Below are 16,367 nucleotides of genomic sequence, written 5' to 3' on the forward strand. Positions count from 1 at the left end.
TCTTGTTGGTCATTCCTAGTGAAGTGCAGGTTAGAGACCCAAAAACTAGACTGTCTGTTTGAACTGGTAGCTCGGGATTTGTAAGTAATGTGAAACTGTGTTCGGTCTCATAACCAGTAATTTGCCAGTCAGTTACTCATCCTGTTTTCCAAAAGTTTATGGATGATTCAGGGGAAATACCTGCAGGTTGGAAGCCTCCTAATGTAAGAAGAGAAATGCAGAATGCATAGGGGTATTCTATCTTGTTGCTGTCTAAATAAAAATAATTAAAAAAAAAGAACAACAATCTGAATGGTGTTAACTGATATTTTTTTTTCAGGAGTATATTAAGTTAATGCTTATTGGTAGAAAACGTCCAGCCAGTTCAGACAGTCCTGTGAAATGGGTCAGTGGTGTTGGCCACTTGGGATTCCTTTGGTTTTTAATTTCTGGGAGGTAGACCCATTTTCAAAGTGCACTGATGGTAAATGTGAAATAGAGATTTAGCTACTGGCCTTCCTGCTTTTGGGAACTTTTAGAAGTAAACAAGGTAATGTGAAAGGAATTCAGCTTTCCCATGGATTAATCTAATTTGCCGTTTGTAAAACTTGTTTCTTTCTTCCACCTCTTTGCAATCGTGATTTCTGGGAATAGTTTTGCTAAGACTACAGTGTGATCTTTGGCAGTTACAAGGTGTTTCTCTACAGCTTGTAAGTAATTCACAACTGTTGAGGGCTGATATAATAGTCCACATTTTAGCTCTGGCAGATGCAGCAAAGTAGATGTTTCCAAGATGCTTGTCGTGTGGCATTGAAACTCCTGCTTTCATTTTCTTTTTTTCTGGGTCATTTTATAGATTTTGATGCTGAGCCTTCCTTTCCCAGAGAACGCTTTAGGATTTCCGTTTAATTGAGAGCCGAAGTGCGTGTGGGGGAAATATCAAGAAGCAGAAACAGCATGAGGTGTTCTGTTTCCTAATGGTGTGAGGTGTGAGGTTGGTTGATTTGTTTTCCTCCCTAAGGATACTGCATTACTGTACGGTTGACAGCAACTTGGAATTTTGCTTGAGGCTAGCAGGGACTGGGAACCTCTGTAGATCCCACAGGTGATGCTTGTTCTGTGCACGGATGCTGTGCATGAGAGCAAGTGTTGAACAGAACTGCTTGAGTGCCAGGGTGGTGCAGAAGGGAATTAAAAAGATCACAACTGCTGCTGATAAGAGGTGGATTCTGAGAAATAGAGAATGATACCACAGACTGATCAGGGCTCCACATCTGCAGCGTGCGTGGATGTCTCATCAAAAAGGAGTTCACCTTCTGCTGTGAGCCAGGAGAAACAAACTCACTGTTCTTCCAAGTAAAACAGTCTTAAAGCCCACTGCCATAGCGTAATGGCTTGTGGTTGTACAATGCAACGTGATTCCCTGTGGGATCTTGGAGCCTTGAGATAGGCTGGTTAGCAGTGTTGGAGAATCTTCTGTTGGAAGGACTGAACCAGCTGGTTTTTGTGTTACCAGCAGTCGGAAGGGTGGAAAGGGCAAAGGCGAGGTAGACAGTGTGGTACCCACGGCAGGTTAACAGCAGTGAGGACGAGGTATCCTGACTATAAAGTAAGTTTAAAAGCTCAAATTCAGTCCATAGGGGTTTCAGAAGTTTAACCTGAGCTACTAAGCCAACTTACTCTGTCTTCCCTGTTATTTTTTTTTTACCTCAGGTTGTAGACAGATCTGCTTTTGCATGTCTAGCTGGAGCAGTTTAAGAAATTACCACTTCTGCAGCCAAGGCGTTGTTAATTGTACGAACAATGTTCCTTCCCTTCTGGGCTAAGTAAAACGGATTTTAAAAACCTCAAAGTGCTCCAGCTAGATCTCAGAGGGAAGTCTGTCTAGAGTGTATGTTAACTATCTTGAGGTAAGAAATGATTTTCAGTTTTTGTCTCTTTTGGAGTTAAGTTAGAAGGCAGTGAGGTGCGTGTGCTGGGACCTGCCTCACAAGGATGTTGCTTCCCACAAACAGAAACACTTCACTGGTTATGAACGTTGTTCTCTGTCACAATTCTTTGATTAAAAAAGGTAATAGTCCTGTGTATTATTTGTGGATCTTCCTAAATTGATAACACCTGTAGCTTTAACATATTCATAAGTGCCTATAGTTAGTTGTGCCCTATTTTTCCAGCAGTATTGAAAATCTGAGTACTACAAGGTCTGTGATTGCTCAGTGGTAATCAGCAGCCCAGACAGTCTGGTCTGCTTAGAGGAACCTTCTAAACAGCTGACTGCACTGACTGCTATGTCTTTTCCTTCTGATATTCCTTTATAATGAATATCACATCATCAGAGACTGCAGTTAGGCTGTATTCCAGCCTGAAATTTCACGACTACCTTTTGTTTCCATAGTAGCCTATAGCTATTGTCCTGTTTCCCTCAGTGTTCTGGAGAGGTTCTTCTCTGGCTTTAGTTTTGTCTTTGCTTCCCATAACCTATTCAAGAGTGTTGTGTGCCAGTTTTGTGGGTGTTCAATATTAAACGTAGCAATCTATTTTGAAGTTTGACAGGAAGCTGAGAATAAATCCTGTTTTTCTGGTGCTTGTGAAACAAAGACTTTTAACTGGTTTTATCACAGCCTTTTTTGTTCTTCTTGAGTAATTGGGGCAGATTGCTCAGAGAGGTTGTGGATGCCCCCTCCCTGGCAGCAATCAAGGCCAGGCTGGATGGGGCTGTGAGCAACCTGGTCTAAAGGGAGGTGTCCCTGCCTATAGCGGGGGGTTGGAACTACATGATCTTAAAGGTCCCTTTAAACCCAAACCATTCTGTGATTCTAATGAGATAGAACAGTATTTGGCCAGTGTTTGTGTTTAATTCCTGCATTCCCTCTGAAAATTGGCAGTAATAGGCTCTTCTTGACACTGCCAGCGAGGTGACCTTGGTGGTGGGACTGCCTTGCTCATAGCAAGAGAATTTTCTGGACAGTACAGAGTTACAAACTGTGAAGGGAAGATTGTACTGCTGCTGCACGTACAAAACCAAAATGAGGCCTAGTGTTTGGAAAATCATTGCCTTTTTAGCTCAAAGTATTCTACACACTTAGAAGACTTAAGGCACTGAGTGCTGAAACTTGAATCTTTTGCTGATGTTAAATTCCTCTGCTATTTCCTGTTCAACCAAGTAGGTCTTTGTCTATTCTTCATCACAACCTCTTGTGTGGTCACTTTTAGTTTGTTTTGTTTTTATTTTGTTTTTTTTTACTGACAGGAATATGATGAGGAATGGGCGAAAAAAATCCAAAGCGAGAAATTTCGATGGCACAACTCTCAGTGGCTGGAGATGGTGGAGAGTCGGCAGATGGATGACAGTGAGCAGTATCTGTACGGGGATGATCCTATCGAGCCCTACATCCACGAGGGAGATATTCTGGAAAGACCTGATCTCTACTACAATGCAGGTAAGCAGCATGTATTAGCATTCAGTGCTGGGATAGCTACCTCTGTACTGGAGACCAGGATCTGGCCTGTTGCTGTAGGAAGGATGCTCAAACTGGTACAGCTGCCTCTGTGTGTCAGTGGGAGCAGTGATGATGCTTACTTGCTGGGATTTGTTTGTCCTTGCTAAAGTGCTAATGAAGAATTGAGTGCTGGAGTACAGTGTGGCAGGTCCTTAGAGATGTGAACGGGTCTACCTAGCAGAGCATGATTACTGATCTAAAGGATGGTGGCCCAGCTGTGTTCCCTCACAGCTCTTTCTTACATTCATAGCTTGTTTGCTTAACCAAACACAAACCTTTTCTCATCGCTGTTAAATTCAGAGCAGTACAGCTGTGGGATTTGATGCTGCGTTTTGTTCTGCCTTGTTTTAGTTCTGTAATGGAACTTTCTTGAAGAACTTGATGCAAGATTTCAATTAAGCCACATCAAATATGCATGTTTCTGAGCAGAAGCCATCGTTCTGTGAATCATTGTCTAATTGTGCTGTCATATATCTAAAGAGACATGTGAATTTGTAATGGAAATTCTATTTTTTTTGAGATCGTTGTATGAAAAGTTTTGTTACTTAACAATTAAAATTGAGAGGAGTCATTTTCATATTGAAGATTACTCCTTTTATATCTTCTAAAGGAGTAATAGTAGCTCACTCCCACTAATGGTGCATCCTGGCATAGCTCTGGGGGATCTCATGTGGAATTTGCCCTTTCTCTCTGTAAAGATTTGGTAGTAAGAAAACAGAAGTGGGCATGTTGGATTGAGCCACTGATGTCTCTAGTCCAGTATCCTTTCTCCAGGGGTTGCTCTTGCCGAACCTTCCAGGTACACTCTCACCCTGCAGGCAGATCTCGTGAAATGACTTGCCCACTGGATTAATGTCTTCATAACCTTTAACAGCTAGGAGTTGGCTTATGCTCTCAAGCTTGTGGTTTTATTTCCTTTTCAAACTCCAGCGTAGCTGCATATGTGTGTGTGGCTTCTGAATTTTCCATACAAGTGTCCAGTCCTTTGCTATGAAGCATGAGTCACAAAACTCTGACTCTGGATGAATTTGCAGGAATATTAATAAGAAAAATAAAACCACTGAAGTCTGTAAGCTTTATTTGTAGTTACTGTGAGAAAATAAATGTGCAATATCACAGTGGCATTTCAAAAATTATTCTTAAAATACATCAGAACTTAAGTATTCTTATTCATCTGTGTGGTTATGTACATCAGATATAGCAATGTGCTTCTGTGATGATAAGGTTTTTTTTCCTTTTTGAATCCTGCAGCTTTATTTCACTGCAGTGGACATTCAGGATGAGCAGTGTAAGCCATGTGTGGTATGGTACCAGGTTCTCTAATTACATCAAGTCTATTTCAGGCTTCCTGAGTTAGAGATGTGACAGTGTGCCTGTTGTGGTGTCTGCTTTACAGGCAGCAAACCTTTGCTCATTTCACAGGGCCACTTATTTTCCAAACAGTAGGAGCTAGAAATGGAGCGTCACTGTTAGCAGCGAGTTTCCTGGTTTTTAACCATTTATGTTACATGCTTAATTTACCTGAACAGAGATTTTTGTGTTGGCATTGCTACTTGACCAGTAAGGAGGGGCAGATTTCCAGTGGTACGTTCTGCAGATGTTTGAAAAATGCTTTTGTTTTAGAAAGTATTAGACTAAGGGAATATATTCAAAATGCAGATTCTCTTCTCAGGTTTCCTCCAGCAAGTGCCAGTAATGGTGTGCTTCTAAACTCTGCCAGATTCATACTTGTGAGGTGTGGCCAGAAGGGATGTAACTTTTCTCCAAAAAGGCTATGGATTGTTGTACCAGTTGGAGTAGGTACTTGGGTTTCTGAAGGACAGAGTTGGTCAGAAATGAGAAAAAATAATAGCATTTGTGCAGTCAGAAGTGATGTGTTTGTATTTTGGTGACCCGTGCTGGTAGCTCACACACAGTACATATCTGCCCTCAGCCCTAACAGTGTTAGTTTGCTGTTGAGAAGGTGAGTTCCTATTGGAATGATGCCAAACATCTCTTGAAATGTGATCTAACTCTACCTCAAGAACTTGGTAGAATCTCTGGAGTTAACTTTGAGTTCGGTGTCTCCTTTGCTGTGAAGGTACTTAACCCTAATTTGCGTTGAAATGTACATAACAGCAGATGGTCCTTTAACTGTAATCAGGTTATTTGCTGCTGATGGTATCCGTGTGCTTCCATTTTCATTTAAATCCAAGGGAGCCAGAACTCTGAGTGCTATGGCTTGAATCTTAGCACTGTTGAGTGAAGACATTTTTAACCAGTGGTAACTCTGGTCTCAGAGTGAAAATATAATGCATGTTTTATTAGCAGAAAGGAAATGAGATATTTGAAAGCAGATAAACTTATTAAGCTTTAAGCTCACCTCTTTAAAACACAGTCACTTGTTAGATTGTTTTTTCCTGTGGAATGCTCCATGTGCAGAAATGCTGATAGGAAAAATACAGAGATAGGAAACGTTGGCATGTGTTAATAACAGCCATTTCAGCTTTCCTCCCTTTTCTTTGGTCCTTTTAATTCGTACGCCATCACAGAGCATTTGTGTCTATCTGAGCATGCTGAAAGACAGTAATACAGATCCGTGCCAATATATTTGCTTGTCAAGTAATACCCTTTCACATACTGTATGCACATGTATACAATTAGAATATAGCCATTTACAGCTATCTTGTGCAGCTAAAATGTAGTCTGATCATGGCTAGCATTTTTCATTTACAATCTGTTGCATTGTATTTGGTCACTTTCCCATGAGGTATTATCTTCTAAATGAATCTCCATAGCACCTCATCAAACGTCTGCTGGAAATCTAGATGTGTCAATTCTATTCCTTTTATCATTTGTCACTATATTATCTTCAAAAAACATCAGGTGAATTCATAAAGCACAGGGAGATTTGTTTGAATGCCTGAGTCGTCATCTTTAAGCCCGTGTGTCTGTAAGTAACTTTCCACTGCTTCCTGCACAGGCAGTTTTAGAAGATTTGAAACCACAGAGGTTAAGCTGAGTGGCCTGTGATTCCCTGGGTCTTATCTCTCTTTCTTTAAAGCGGAATGGCATTTGTAACTTCCTGGTCATTAGGAATCTCTCTCCTCTGGTAAACTATTAAATTGTCCATCAGAATGTACCTGTTTCTGCCTGGTTCTTCCTGGGCTGCTTTCTGCTCTATAATGCTCAGATCGTTTTCATACAATAACGGAAACAAACCAAGAGAGGCTCTGTTTTGATTACCTAGCGAGAGCCTAACATTACCAGGTGGTAACTGTGCCCTTAATATTAACAAGGAGTGAGTTTGGAGGACGGGAACGGGAAAGCTGGGCTCTCATTCAGCTGGGGTCAGCGCACTGACTTCACTTCAGAGACTCTGGATTTACGCTGATGTAACGGAGGGAAGATGTCAGCCCCCGATTTCCTTCTCTTTATAAAGCGAGGAGAGACTGTAAAGCTTTAAGGAATACTACTGGCCTTACAGATGTTTACATCTTTGTATGCTGATGCTTTTAATAGTAAAGAAGCAAAAGGAAACAGTAGTATGTGTTCCTGTGAGTACATCATGTAAAAAGACCGCTCTTTTAGGAAATAAATAGCAGGAAGACACAGAAATAGTGGATGTGGGGAAAAAATTGATTTTGAAGCTGCTTTCCCGTTGATTGTTTGCTTTCTTCAACCAATTTTAAAAGATACTGTGGTGAGAGGCAGAGTCTTGATGAATTAAAACCATTGTTGCTCTCTGCTTTTATGCTGTTACTGTAGACCTGTGTTTGACCCTTCTCATTACTTTTTCCTCTGTGCTCACTTTCACTGATGGGGCAGACAGTATGGTTCTTGATATAGTCTCTCCAGACCAAAAGATGAAGAGGTAAGAGAATTTTCCTTGGGTACAGCTGTTTCCTAGGGCAGTAGGCTAGTTGTGGAGTCCCGGTGCATTTTCTGTTGTAGCTGAAGTTGCTCTTTTTCAGTATTACTGTTGCTTGATATTCCTCCCAGCAACATTCCATGTTGCTCACAAATTTCTGACACAAACCAGCACAGAGTATGTTGCCCGCCTGCCTTGAAATTGTGCTCCTTCTTACAGCCTCTGTATCTTCCTTGTTTTTATAGATGGCCTCATAGCACCCGATGGAGCAGTGAGTCCAGACTTCTTCAGTGACTACCATCTTCAGAATGGAGACCTCGTTGGGCAGCATCCCTTCTCTAGCAGGTAAGTTGTTGTTTGTGAAGAATGTGTATAGTCATAGAGTATCCTGAGCTGGAAGCCCTGTGAGTAAAGCCCACATCAGAAAATGGCTGATCAGGTTTCTTTATAGAGCTTTGTGTTGTTCAGTTCTTGCTCTCATAATGGAAGTGATTGATGCTGAAAATGCAGTTTTGGTCTCCCTTCTTGAACTGCATGTTTTTTCTTAATATGTTAACATACATGTTATAATCTGTAATAGTGTTCTAAAAGCTACAGAAAAGTAGAACTATAGTGCATTGTCATGACTACAGTATGACAATTATTGTAACATTCAGACATTGTTATTTAGACCTACTTAGAGATGTTTCAGGTGTTGATTACCTGGAAGAATACTTTCTCCTGTAGTCTTAAAATGTTGAAAATAACTTTCTCAGTTAGCAAAACTGCTTCTGCACTTTTTTCCCTTTTACCTTGAGTCTTCCCTGTTCTATGTTCATGGTGTGTGTTTTTGGTGCTTGGGTAAATGAGCTCAAGGTACCTGTTTTGCCTTGACTTCTGGGAGGTGTTGTGTTGTTGTTTGTTTTTTTTAATTATCCCACTGGTTAATGACCTCTCTCTGCCTGCATTGAGCAACCTATTGCTGTTTGCATTTCTAGTAGACTTCTCCCACAGGTTCAAAACAGAAAAGACCTTTCTCAAAGAAGAGGGTCCTTTTCTTTGTAGTTCATGAAAGATTTAGGAAACTTGTTTTATAGAGCATCACTGACCTTTGCTCTCTAGTAGAAAATACTTCAAACACAGGATTCAATTTAACATGCTGCTATTTGGACATGCCCAGAACCGTGGTTGAAGTTGCTGCCTTCCAAACTGTTAACACTGTTTTCAGTGCTTCCAACTCAAGTCACCGTTTGTAAAATATGAGCAATTCACTTTATGCATAGGTGGAGCAAAAGCTTTTTGTCTTACCTTGGCTTCTTGTAGCTTTCAAGGGGCAGTGGGAGGTTACACTCATTCCTTTGTTCTACCTGTAATGCGCCAGAAAGCTGAATGTTAAGTGGGGTTGCAATGGTGGCAGTGTTTCTAGGAACAAATTAAAATAACTGAAATCCTAAATTAGGAGGGGGAAAAAAGTAAAAAGATGGGTTACCCTGAGGGGGAAAATGATGTTTATACTCAGAAAGAATCCAGTTCAGATCAGTGTGCAACCCTTTGTGCGCAGCTTATGTTTGAAAAGGAGATACTGGCACAAAATCCAGGAAGAGTTCCTTGCCAAGTAATTTTGTTGCTAAACCTCCAGTAAGAGTGATATTGTTAACATATTTATGAAGCATGATTAATGCTTTAATGAAAGGGTCAGTGATAGGTTGGTATACACCATGTTATCTGATTGTTTCCAAATGGGCAGCCTTCATCTCGGGGCATGCTGGTGATTGAGAAAGTGACAGAAGTGCGAGCTTTATGGAGTCTTATTACGTGGCTTGTAGATCTCAGCTTTAGCATAGACACACAACCTAGGAGACAACAGATTCTGTATTAACTACACCACCGTATGCCTATGTATTCTTGATGGTCTTTGTGCCTTCTGGGAAGGATCTTCAGTGTCCGTGGGTAAGAGTTAAAGCAGATCACTCAGCCTCAAATTTCAAGCCCTTTTCAGGGAGTTGCATTAATAAGATGCGTTTTCATCTGATTGTCCTCCAACTAAAATGAGTAGCAAAGCATACCTTGTATATCCTTAATTAAAATAAACGTTTGTACAACTTCTTTGTAATGTCTCCAGGGGCTTGGGAGGCCTGCCTCAAGAACAGAGGACAGAAAAAGTAATTTGACTAACTACAAACTTAGTAATTGCCTGCTGTTGATAGCCCCTGTAAATATTCCTATTTCTCATTACAATTCTGTTTTCTAGGAAAGCTTTTTTTTGTATGATTGCTCCATGGGTTTATCTGCAGTCCAGACACAGTCTAATTGGAAACAGCGTGCGCTGCTGCAAACGTTCTGTCCCATTTGTAACAGAGCAGGACTGAATTGTTTGATAGAATAGATACTGGCAGTCGGACGGCGAATCCTAGTTTTCAGATGTGTGTCATTATGGTTTTGAACTTCTTGGCGCCAGAAGCCAGGATTTCCTGATGCTTAGAGCTAATGTAAAATGCATTATTGCTCTGAGGCATGAGCCGTGGAATTGCCAGTCCCATGAGCTTGAAGAGTCAGACCCTCCCTTTTCCCAAATTTGAATTGGTGTTGGAAGGTAAAACCATACGTGCTAGAGCCCCTAATTAAAAATAATAGCAGCAAGTCAAGGCTCTTTTTATGTGTTATATAGTGTACATTTCATCCATACCAAAACATAATTCTAGGGTATTTTTATGCTTACAGTTTAAAGCTAACAAGAACCTTATGTCAGGGATTTGTTTTCAACCAGTTCCAGCTTTTAATAAATCTAGATTTTTGTTATAAAAATGGTTTGTGTTTCTATTATTAATATTTGGGTATGTTCAGAAACTTTTTGTAAAGAAAGCTGAGTTACGATTGTCAATTAATGGTAACATTTTTTGTGAATTTGAAGGGGGATGGCTTTATAATGAGTGAATGCATGTTTTTCAGTCTCCTCATTTGTTGTGCTTTATTAAGCATTTAGTCGTCGTGTTTCTGTCTTCTGCTCTTGATTTTTATATGTATGTGTGTGTGTGTGTGTATATTAGGCTTTATTATTTTCTAGTAGAAAGAGCTGTTTACTAAGCAAGAGGGAGAGCTGGTAAGGAGTCTTCTCCATTGTGTAAGCCTGGCCTGAGAAATTTGAGGTAGGTAACGACCATGAGGAGACTTTTCTGCTCAACTCTGAGTAATTTTTTCTTTTTTTCTGCAGTCCTGTGAGGAAGAGTTAGAATACATCAGCACTTTAATTTCTCTGATGGTATTTCTTAGCTCGTGTTATGGATTAGGGCTTCTCCTTGTCTTCAGGAGAGCTTGCATAGATCTACTTACAAGTCAGTTATAAAAGCTTACCTTTCTAGTGCCTGCATATCACTGAGAAACTGCTGGTATTGAACTAGTGTTGGTGCCCCAGTACGTTTATAAGGGAGGCATTACTGGGACTGAAGCCTGTCTGATCATCAACCTAATTTTTTGGAGCCAAGGAAAAGGATCTGTAAGGAAAGTTTTCAAGGACCACAGCCAAACTCAAGTTGCCTAAGACGTTTTCACCATAAGCAATATTCAGTCATACCTGCATGAGGAAAGTCAGCCCACACCAGCTGCCATGTATCAGATTGTTATAGCAATCATGCTGCATGGAGCAGATGGTGAAAACCATGTGCTTCTTTGGTTGTAGAATGTTAGCCCTAGCAGAGGTCCAGGGACTGCCTTTGAAGTTCCACCAAGCTGTATTCAAGAAGACTGAGGGGAATTGGAGCAGCAGATGTATACAGGTGTGTAATCAATGAAATTACTGACTTCTGTGTAACCCAGTGTGGACATCACTGCAATCTTCTGTGGAGTCCCTGCCCTAAGAGAAGACAGTACCTCCATACCCAGATGTGCTGCACAGTCTTATGTGGGTAGGCATGAATAAAGCAGAAGATTAAATAAGTTGTTTCTGTGCACCTGGGCTAGCACAGGGGCTTTTTTCCCCATTATTTTTTAACAAGGAAGCATGAAGTAATAGTATTAGCAGTAAGAACATCTACAGATTTGTTGAACCAGGTGGAATATCCCAAGGGTTGAATTTTTCAAAGACATTGCCTTCCCTTTATAGGGTTGCTTGGGCTTCCCTTTGAAAACTAGACTTCTGACTACTGTCAGAGTTGAGAATGCTGCCTTGGACGATGAGTTCCTGCAGTACAGAGCAACTTTGAAAAGAACTGTAGGAGTATCTAACCCTGAATTTGTTCTGTGGATTTGCATGCTATTCTGACCACATCACAAAGCAGGTGAGAATAATTATTTCTGGTATTCGTCAGCAGAAAGGAGAAGTTGCACATAAGCATAGACCTGGAATCAGAGACACCTCATTTTAGGGATCCACGATGCTGTTAGAAGTGTATTACCAGCAACATTTCTATCTTGTGAGTTTCACAGCTTTAGATTAAAGCTCTTCTTTCTGAACTACACTCTGAAAAGAGTAGTACTGCTATGTAAGATATCGGTAAGTAGAATTATTTTGGAATAAAACAACAACTCAGGAGTGATAAAATACACGAACAGCATCTCCTGTTTTCCTCCGAGCTTCGGAGCAGAGTGCAAACAGATGATCAGGTTTGTTTTCCATTCAGCAGCATGTATGTGGCTGAGGAGGCTGCACTGACAGCTTGTATCCAGGTTTTTCCATTGGCTGGGAGAAAGGCTTCTGTGATTACATTATCAGCTTTGAATTGCCATACTGTCTTTCAGAAGCAAATGTTTATTAGGCATAGGTTTGAAATTATCATCTGTACTAAAATCTGCATTCAGGGCTTCTGGTACTGATAACTCTTAATATGGAGTGAAAGCTTTATGATTGTAGCAAACAAAAAAGCCTTCACCTTTGGCTGAAGCGATGACAGCTTGGTATCTGAGCTGCAAGGGAGAAAAGCCAGTTGAAATAGAGCTTCAGGAATCCCTGGTCATTTGTCAAGTTTTAATTACTTTCTAGAAATGATTTCTTAAAACACAGGCATAATAGCAGTGGCTGATCTTCTAATGGGGATTTCCACAGCATTTTTCTTTCCCATTGGGAAAAAAACTTTTTGACCTTTCTCAGCTGTAACTAGATAATAAAACAAACTGTAAGTGCAAAAGCCAATTTGTTGTAAAATCTTCATCAGAGTTCCCGAGTTCTCTCATCCTGTAGCTTTGGGAGGATTAATAGTCGGAATGCTGGAGCTAGCCAAAACTCTTTTTTTTCTTCTAGAGGAAGTTTTCTCCAATGCAGAATCCTTTAACCCCATTACAAAGCATGGCAGAGCTGCCATTGTGCCTGGTTCTCACTGGGGACGGGGCATTTCTGTGTGTGTGTGCACATCCTGGTGTGGGAACTCGTGTCCTCTCAGCAGAGCGCGATTGAAACATCTTCCCAGGAAGCAGTGAGGTTTGGCATGTCAAGCAGACTCTGTTTTTATGGGATGGCTCTGTTTCTGTCCTTGATGGGACATCTTTGTTCTTGCCTGGGTTCACAACCCAAACCTGTAGCTGTTTCCCCACGGTAGGTCATTGTGGTATGTTGTGAGTCAATTGCATGGAGCCAGGACCTTACGGACTGCTCTGCGTTAACTTCAGTTAAGCTGTGTCTGTTGCTGGGAAGTACAGGCATATGAAACTTGGTTTATGTGTCTTGGGTTGATGGAAGCTGGTGGTGTGGGCTTTACTGGCTCAGTACATGGCCATGGGTGTTGGTGGCAGCACAGGGGGGCACTGTCACTGTGGCTTCAGTTCTCTCTTGCTAAGCCACCCTTCGTAACGTCTGCATGTACAGCCCTACTGAATGGCAAGAACAGTCATATCCTATAGGATATCCCATAGGCTTTTTTGCTTGAGTGCCCTGATGAATATCAGATGTGAATATTCTTAGGGGGTGGGGCTGTACCCCAACATTGCTGTCAGCTTCTGCAATGCTCTGCAACCTCTCAGTCACGTCACAGCTGAATAGCTCATATTCCACTCAGATACAGCAGCTGCATCATATCGTGGCAAATAGGCACTGCATAAATGTTTATCGACTTTTTGAAATTGTTGTACGTGTAACTTATCTTCTCTGTCAGCATTTATACCTGTCTTCCATATAGACCATCATCTTCAATTAGATTTACAGAAAGCAATTCTATGTTGCTCTCAAGCACTGAAGTTAGGATTTCATCTCTTGCTCCGTTTCTAAGCCCTACAAATACCTTTCTGATAGAAAGAACCCTCTTAAAGAAATGGCTGGAGTTGGGAACTGTGCTGTAGAGCATTTCTCATCTGTTGTATCCTTTTGAAACACCACTTTTCAGCATCAGGCAGTTTGTTTAGAAGTCTGAGCTCTCCCTCCCCAGCCTTTCAGCAGCGCAGTGCTGTCATGGGAAAACTGATGTGTGAGCAGACAGTAAAAGGTGGCTTTGTTGGTTTTTGGTTGTCTTGGGGGGGGAAAGAAAAAAAAAAAAAGGGCAGAAATGAGCATATCTGCATCTTCCTTTCTTCGTTATTTGAATGCTTTTCTGCCTTAGAGGTGGGACGCAGATGAATGTACAGAAGTATAAAACCTTTCAATTAATGGAACTAGAAGCCAGTAGAGCATAAATTGTTATTACAATATGATTCTGCTTTCAGATGTTTGCTGTAATGATGTTATTTAGTTCTGTGTTACTTTTTGTTTCCCATATTCAAGCTCTGTCTAAAAACCAAAACAATAATAAAAGCCCCATGTTTTCTTTGCAGTGCAGACAAAATGTTGTACTCAGCTTCTACCATTTGGATGCTATTTAATTTGCATTTCCCAAGAGAATTGAATTAGTTTTTACTAGTAAATTGGGCCTGTAACCTTGTAGGCAAGTTTTATTAGTTTATCACACATCGGTATTAGCAAATTGTAAATCCCACTGAAATGAAATTGAAAAGTCCTTAAAGAGAGGCCCGGAACCAATGAAGTTGCTTGAGATAGGTAAGGTTTTCTGTTATTTTTTTTAACCCACAAAAATGTTGTTAGTTTGTAGCTGTTGTACTTTTTTGCTGTATTCTGTTGTCCTCACTGCCGGTATGTTAAGATTTTTAAGAAGATAAACTGGATGTGATCAGGAAGTTTTCACTAAATTTCAGATGCAGCTCGGTATGGCTTGGCACAGTGATGCACGCAGAGTTGGTTGGTGCAGCCTTTATGATCTGCTCGTGTGCAAGAGGCAGCTCAGCTCAGCCACTTCTTTGTATCCATCAAAACAGCATCTGCTCAGGAGTTATAAATGCATGGAGTGAGGATCTTGCATCTAAAAGACAGTGCTAAGGAAGCAGGACCTGCTGCCCTGTGGGGGTTTCGATTACTGTAGCACAAAGGAATGGCTCCAGCACCACCTTGATTTGGGAACAGCCAAATAAGGGCCATGTTCTTCTTAAATGCTGTTAGTTATACAGCATTTTCTTGATGTGCTTGGTTGCTTTTCTATTATTCCTGTGTTCTCAGTCTGTACCAGGAGAAAATTCCCAGCACGCAGCCGATGTCTGCAGTGCAGCAGCCCACCCTGGCCACGAAGAGCCCAAAGTGTGCAGGGGCCCAAAGGCAAGCAGAGGTTGCTCATCCAAAGTCAGGTGCCGGAGCCTCCAGCAGAGCAGAGCTCTCCTCACTGCTCACTGCTCTGCGACCAGACCACACCACTGCTCCGAGGTGTGTGGTCCATAATCATGAAGGATCGTGTTGCACTCATTTAATTTACTGTAAGGGCTATTTAATTGCTCTGAACAATTGCCCTAGTATGCTAATAGGTGAAATAGCTTGCTTAGGAATATTTTCAAGGTGTGACTTCTTTTTTTTTTTCCATTCAGCACGGTGCAGATGTCGTGTGGGAAGAGTTAGCATTGAGGTTTTAATGCACTCCAGCTCCTTTGGAATATCAGATGCTGGGGCCTCTTTCACTCGCAGTCGTCTTTTACATTTTTTTTTTTAGTTGCTTTGTATTTTATTATATTCCACCTGCAGTTAGCCTCATTTAACCGACGTGGTTTAGGTTATTAAGAATGTTAACAGAATGCCAAAATGCAGCAGCAGTTAGCTCAACTCCTTTGGAATGTCTTACCAAGAAATCCCCCCAAACCTGAGTCTGTCTCTTCAGAAATGTAGCATTAATTAATTCCCACGTTCTGTCTGCCACTCTGGTCCCTCCAGATGTGCTGCTAGGAATAGACTGGCTCCCTGCTTACAAGCCATCTGGGCTCTGTAAACTGATTTGCACTTATATTAAACAATAAGTGAACAGAATGCGGAAGAGTTATTAAAGCAAATGTACATTGCTTATAAATCTCAAAGTAAAATATTAAAACGTAGTAAATGGGAATGGAATGTGCAAATGAAGACCTGCCTGTTTTTAATGAGTTTAGCTGTGACCTTCTCGATTTCAACCAAAAGAGAAGAATTTTATTTTTCTCTTTAAAATAAAAAAAAAAGAAAGAAAGAAAAGAAAAAGAAACTATAAAACTGCTTACAGAAGTATCTGAGACAAAAACAAGGAAATATAATGTTCTAAACTTGACTGGTCCAAACCACTCAAGCTGCTGTGACAGCTCATAAAACTGAGAGTAGTTTTTAACTGGACTCTGTTTTACATTGCCAGAGTGAATTTTCCTTGCAGGAAGTAGCCAGAAGGTTTATTTAGTTTCCAGACTGCTGCTTTGATCTTTCCATTCTGTCACTTCTCAGGTTACATAGCCCTTTTTCACTGCAGTAAATCTGCAACAGTTAATGAGAATAAAATTTCCTCCTTCTCACTGATCGCATGCTGTTAAATGCCAAACCACAGCCAGCAGCATATTTGCAGAATTCAGCTGCACTGTACAAAAACAGCACAATCAGTTTAATCTTGTTGTTTTTGTAATTCGTTTTATTGAGCTTTCCTTTTTCAAGTGACCTATTTTATCAAGACAAGCGGTTGCGAGGCCAGACCTGGAAGAAAGATTTAAAACTGTAATAAAGCGAAGGGTGTTTTGTGTGCTGTGCATAAGCGTGCTCTCAGGACTCAAAATGAAAACTGCAACGAGTCGGTTTTATGTCCCATATATCA

The 16,367-nt window shown here is 40.9% G+C and overlaps 1 protein-coding gene across 1 annotated transcript in view; it reads left to right on the forward strand.

Moving 5' to 3' along the window:
* KIFAP3 (kinesin associated protein 3) overlaps window positions 1-16,367 on the forward strand; it is a 64,116-nt gene that overhangs the window by 39,387 nt on the left and 8,362 nt on the right. The window contains exons 18-19 of the mRNA XM_052665932.1: window positions 3,230-3,419; window positions 7,575-7,674. Of these exons, the coding sequence (XP_052521892.1) occupies window positions 3,230-3,419; window positions 7,575-7,674 (290 nt within the window). The remainder of the gene's footprint in view (window positions 1-3,229; window positions 3,420-7,574; window positions 7,675-16,367) is intronic.

The sequence above is a fragment of the Tympanuchus pallidicinctus genome, unplaced genomic scaffold, assembly GCF_026119805.1.
Source record: "Tympanuchus pallidicinctus isolate F22 unplaced genomic scaffold, pur_lepc_1.0 scaffold7, whole genome shotgun sequence".
NCBI classification, from domain to species: Eukaryota; Metazoa; Chordata; class Aves; order Galliformes; family Phasianidae; genus Tympanuchus; species Tympanuchus pallidicinctus.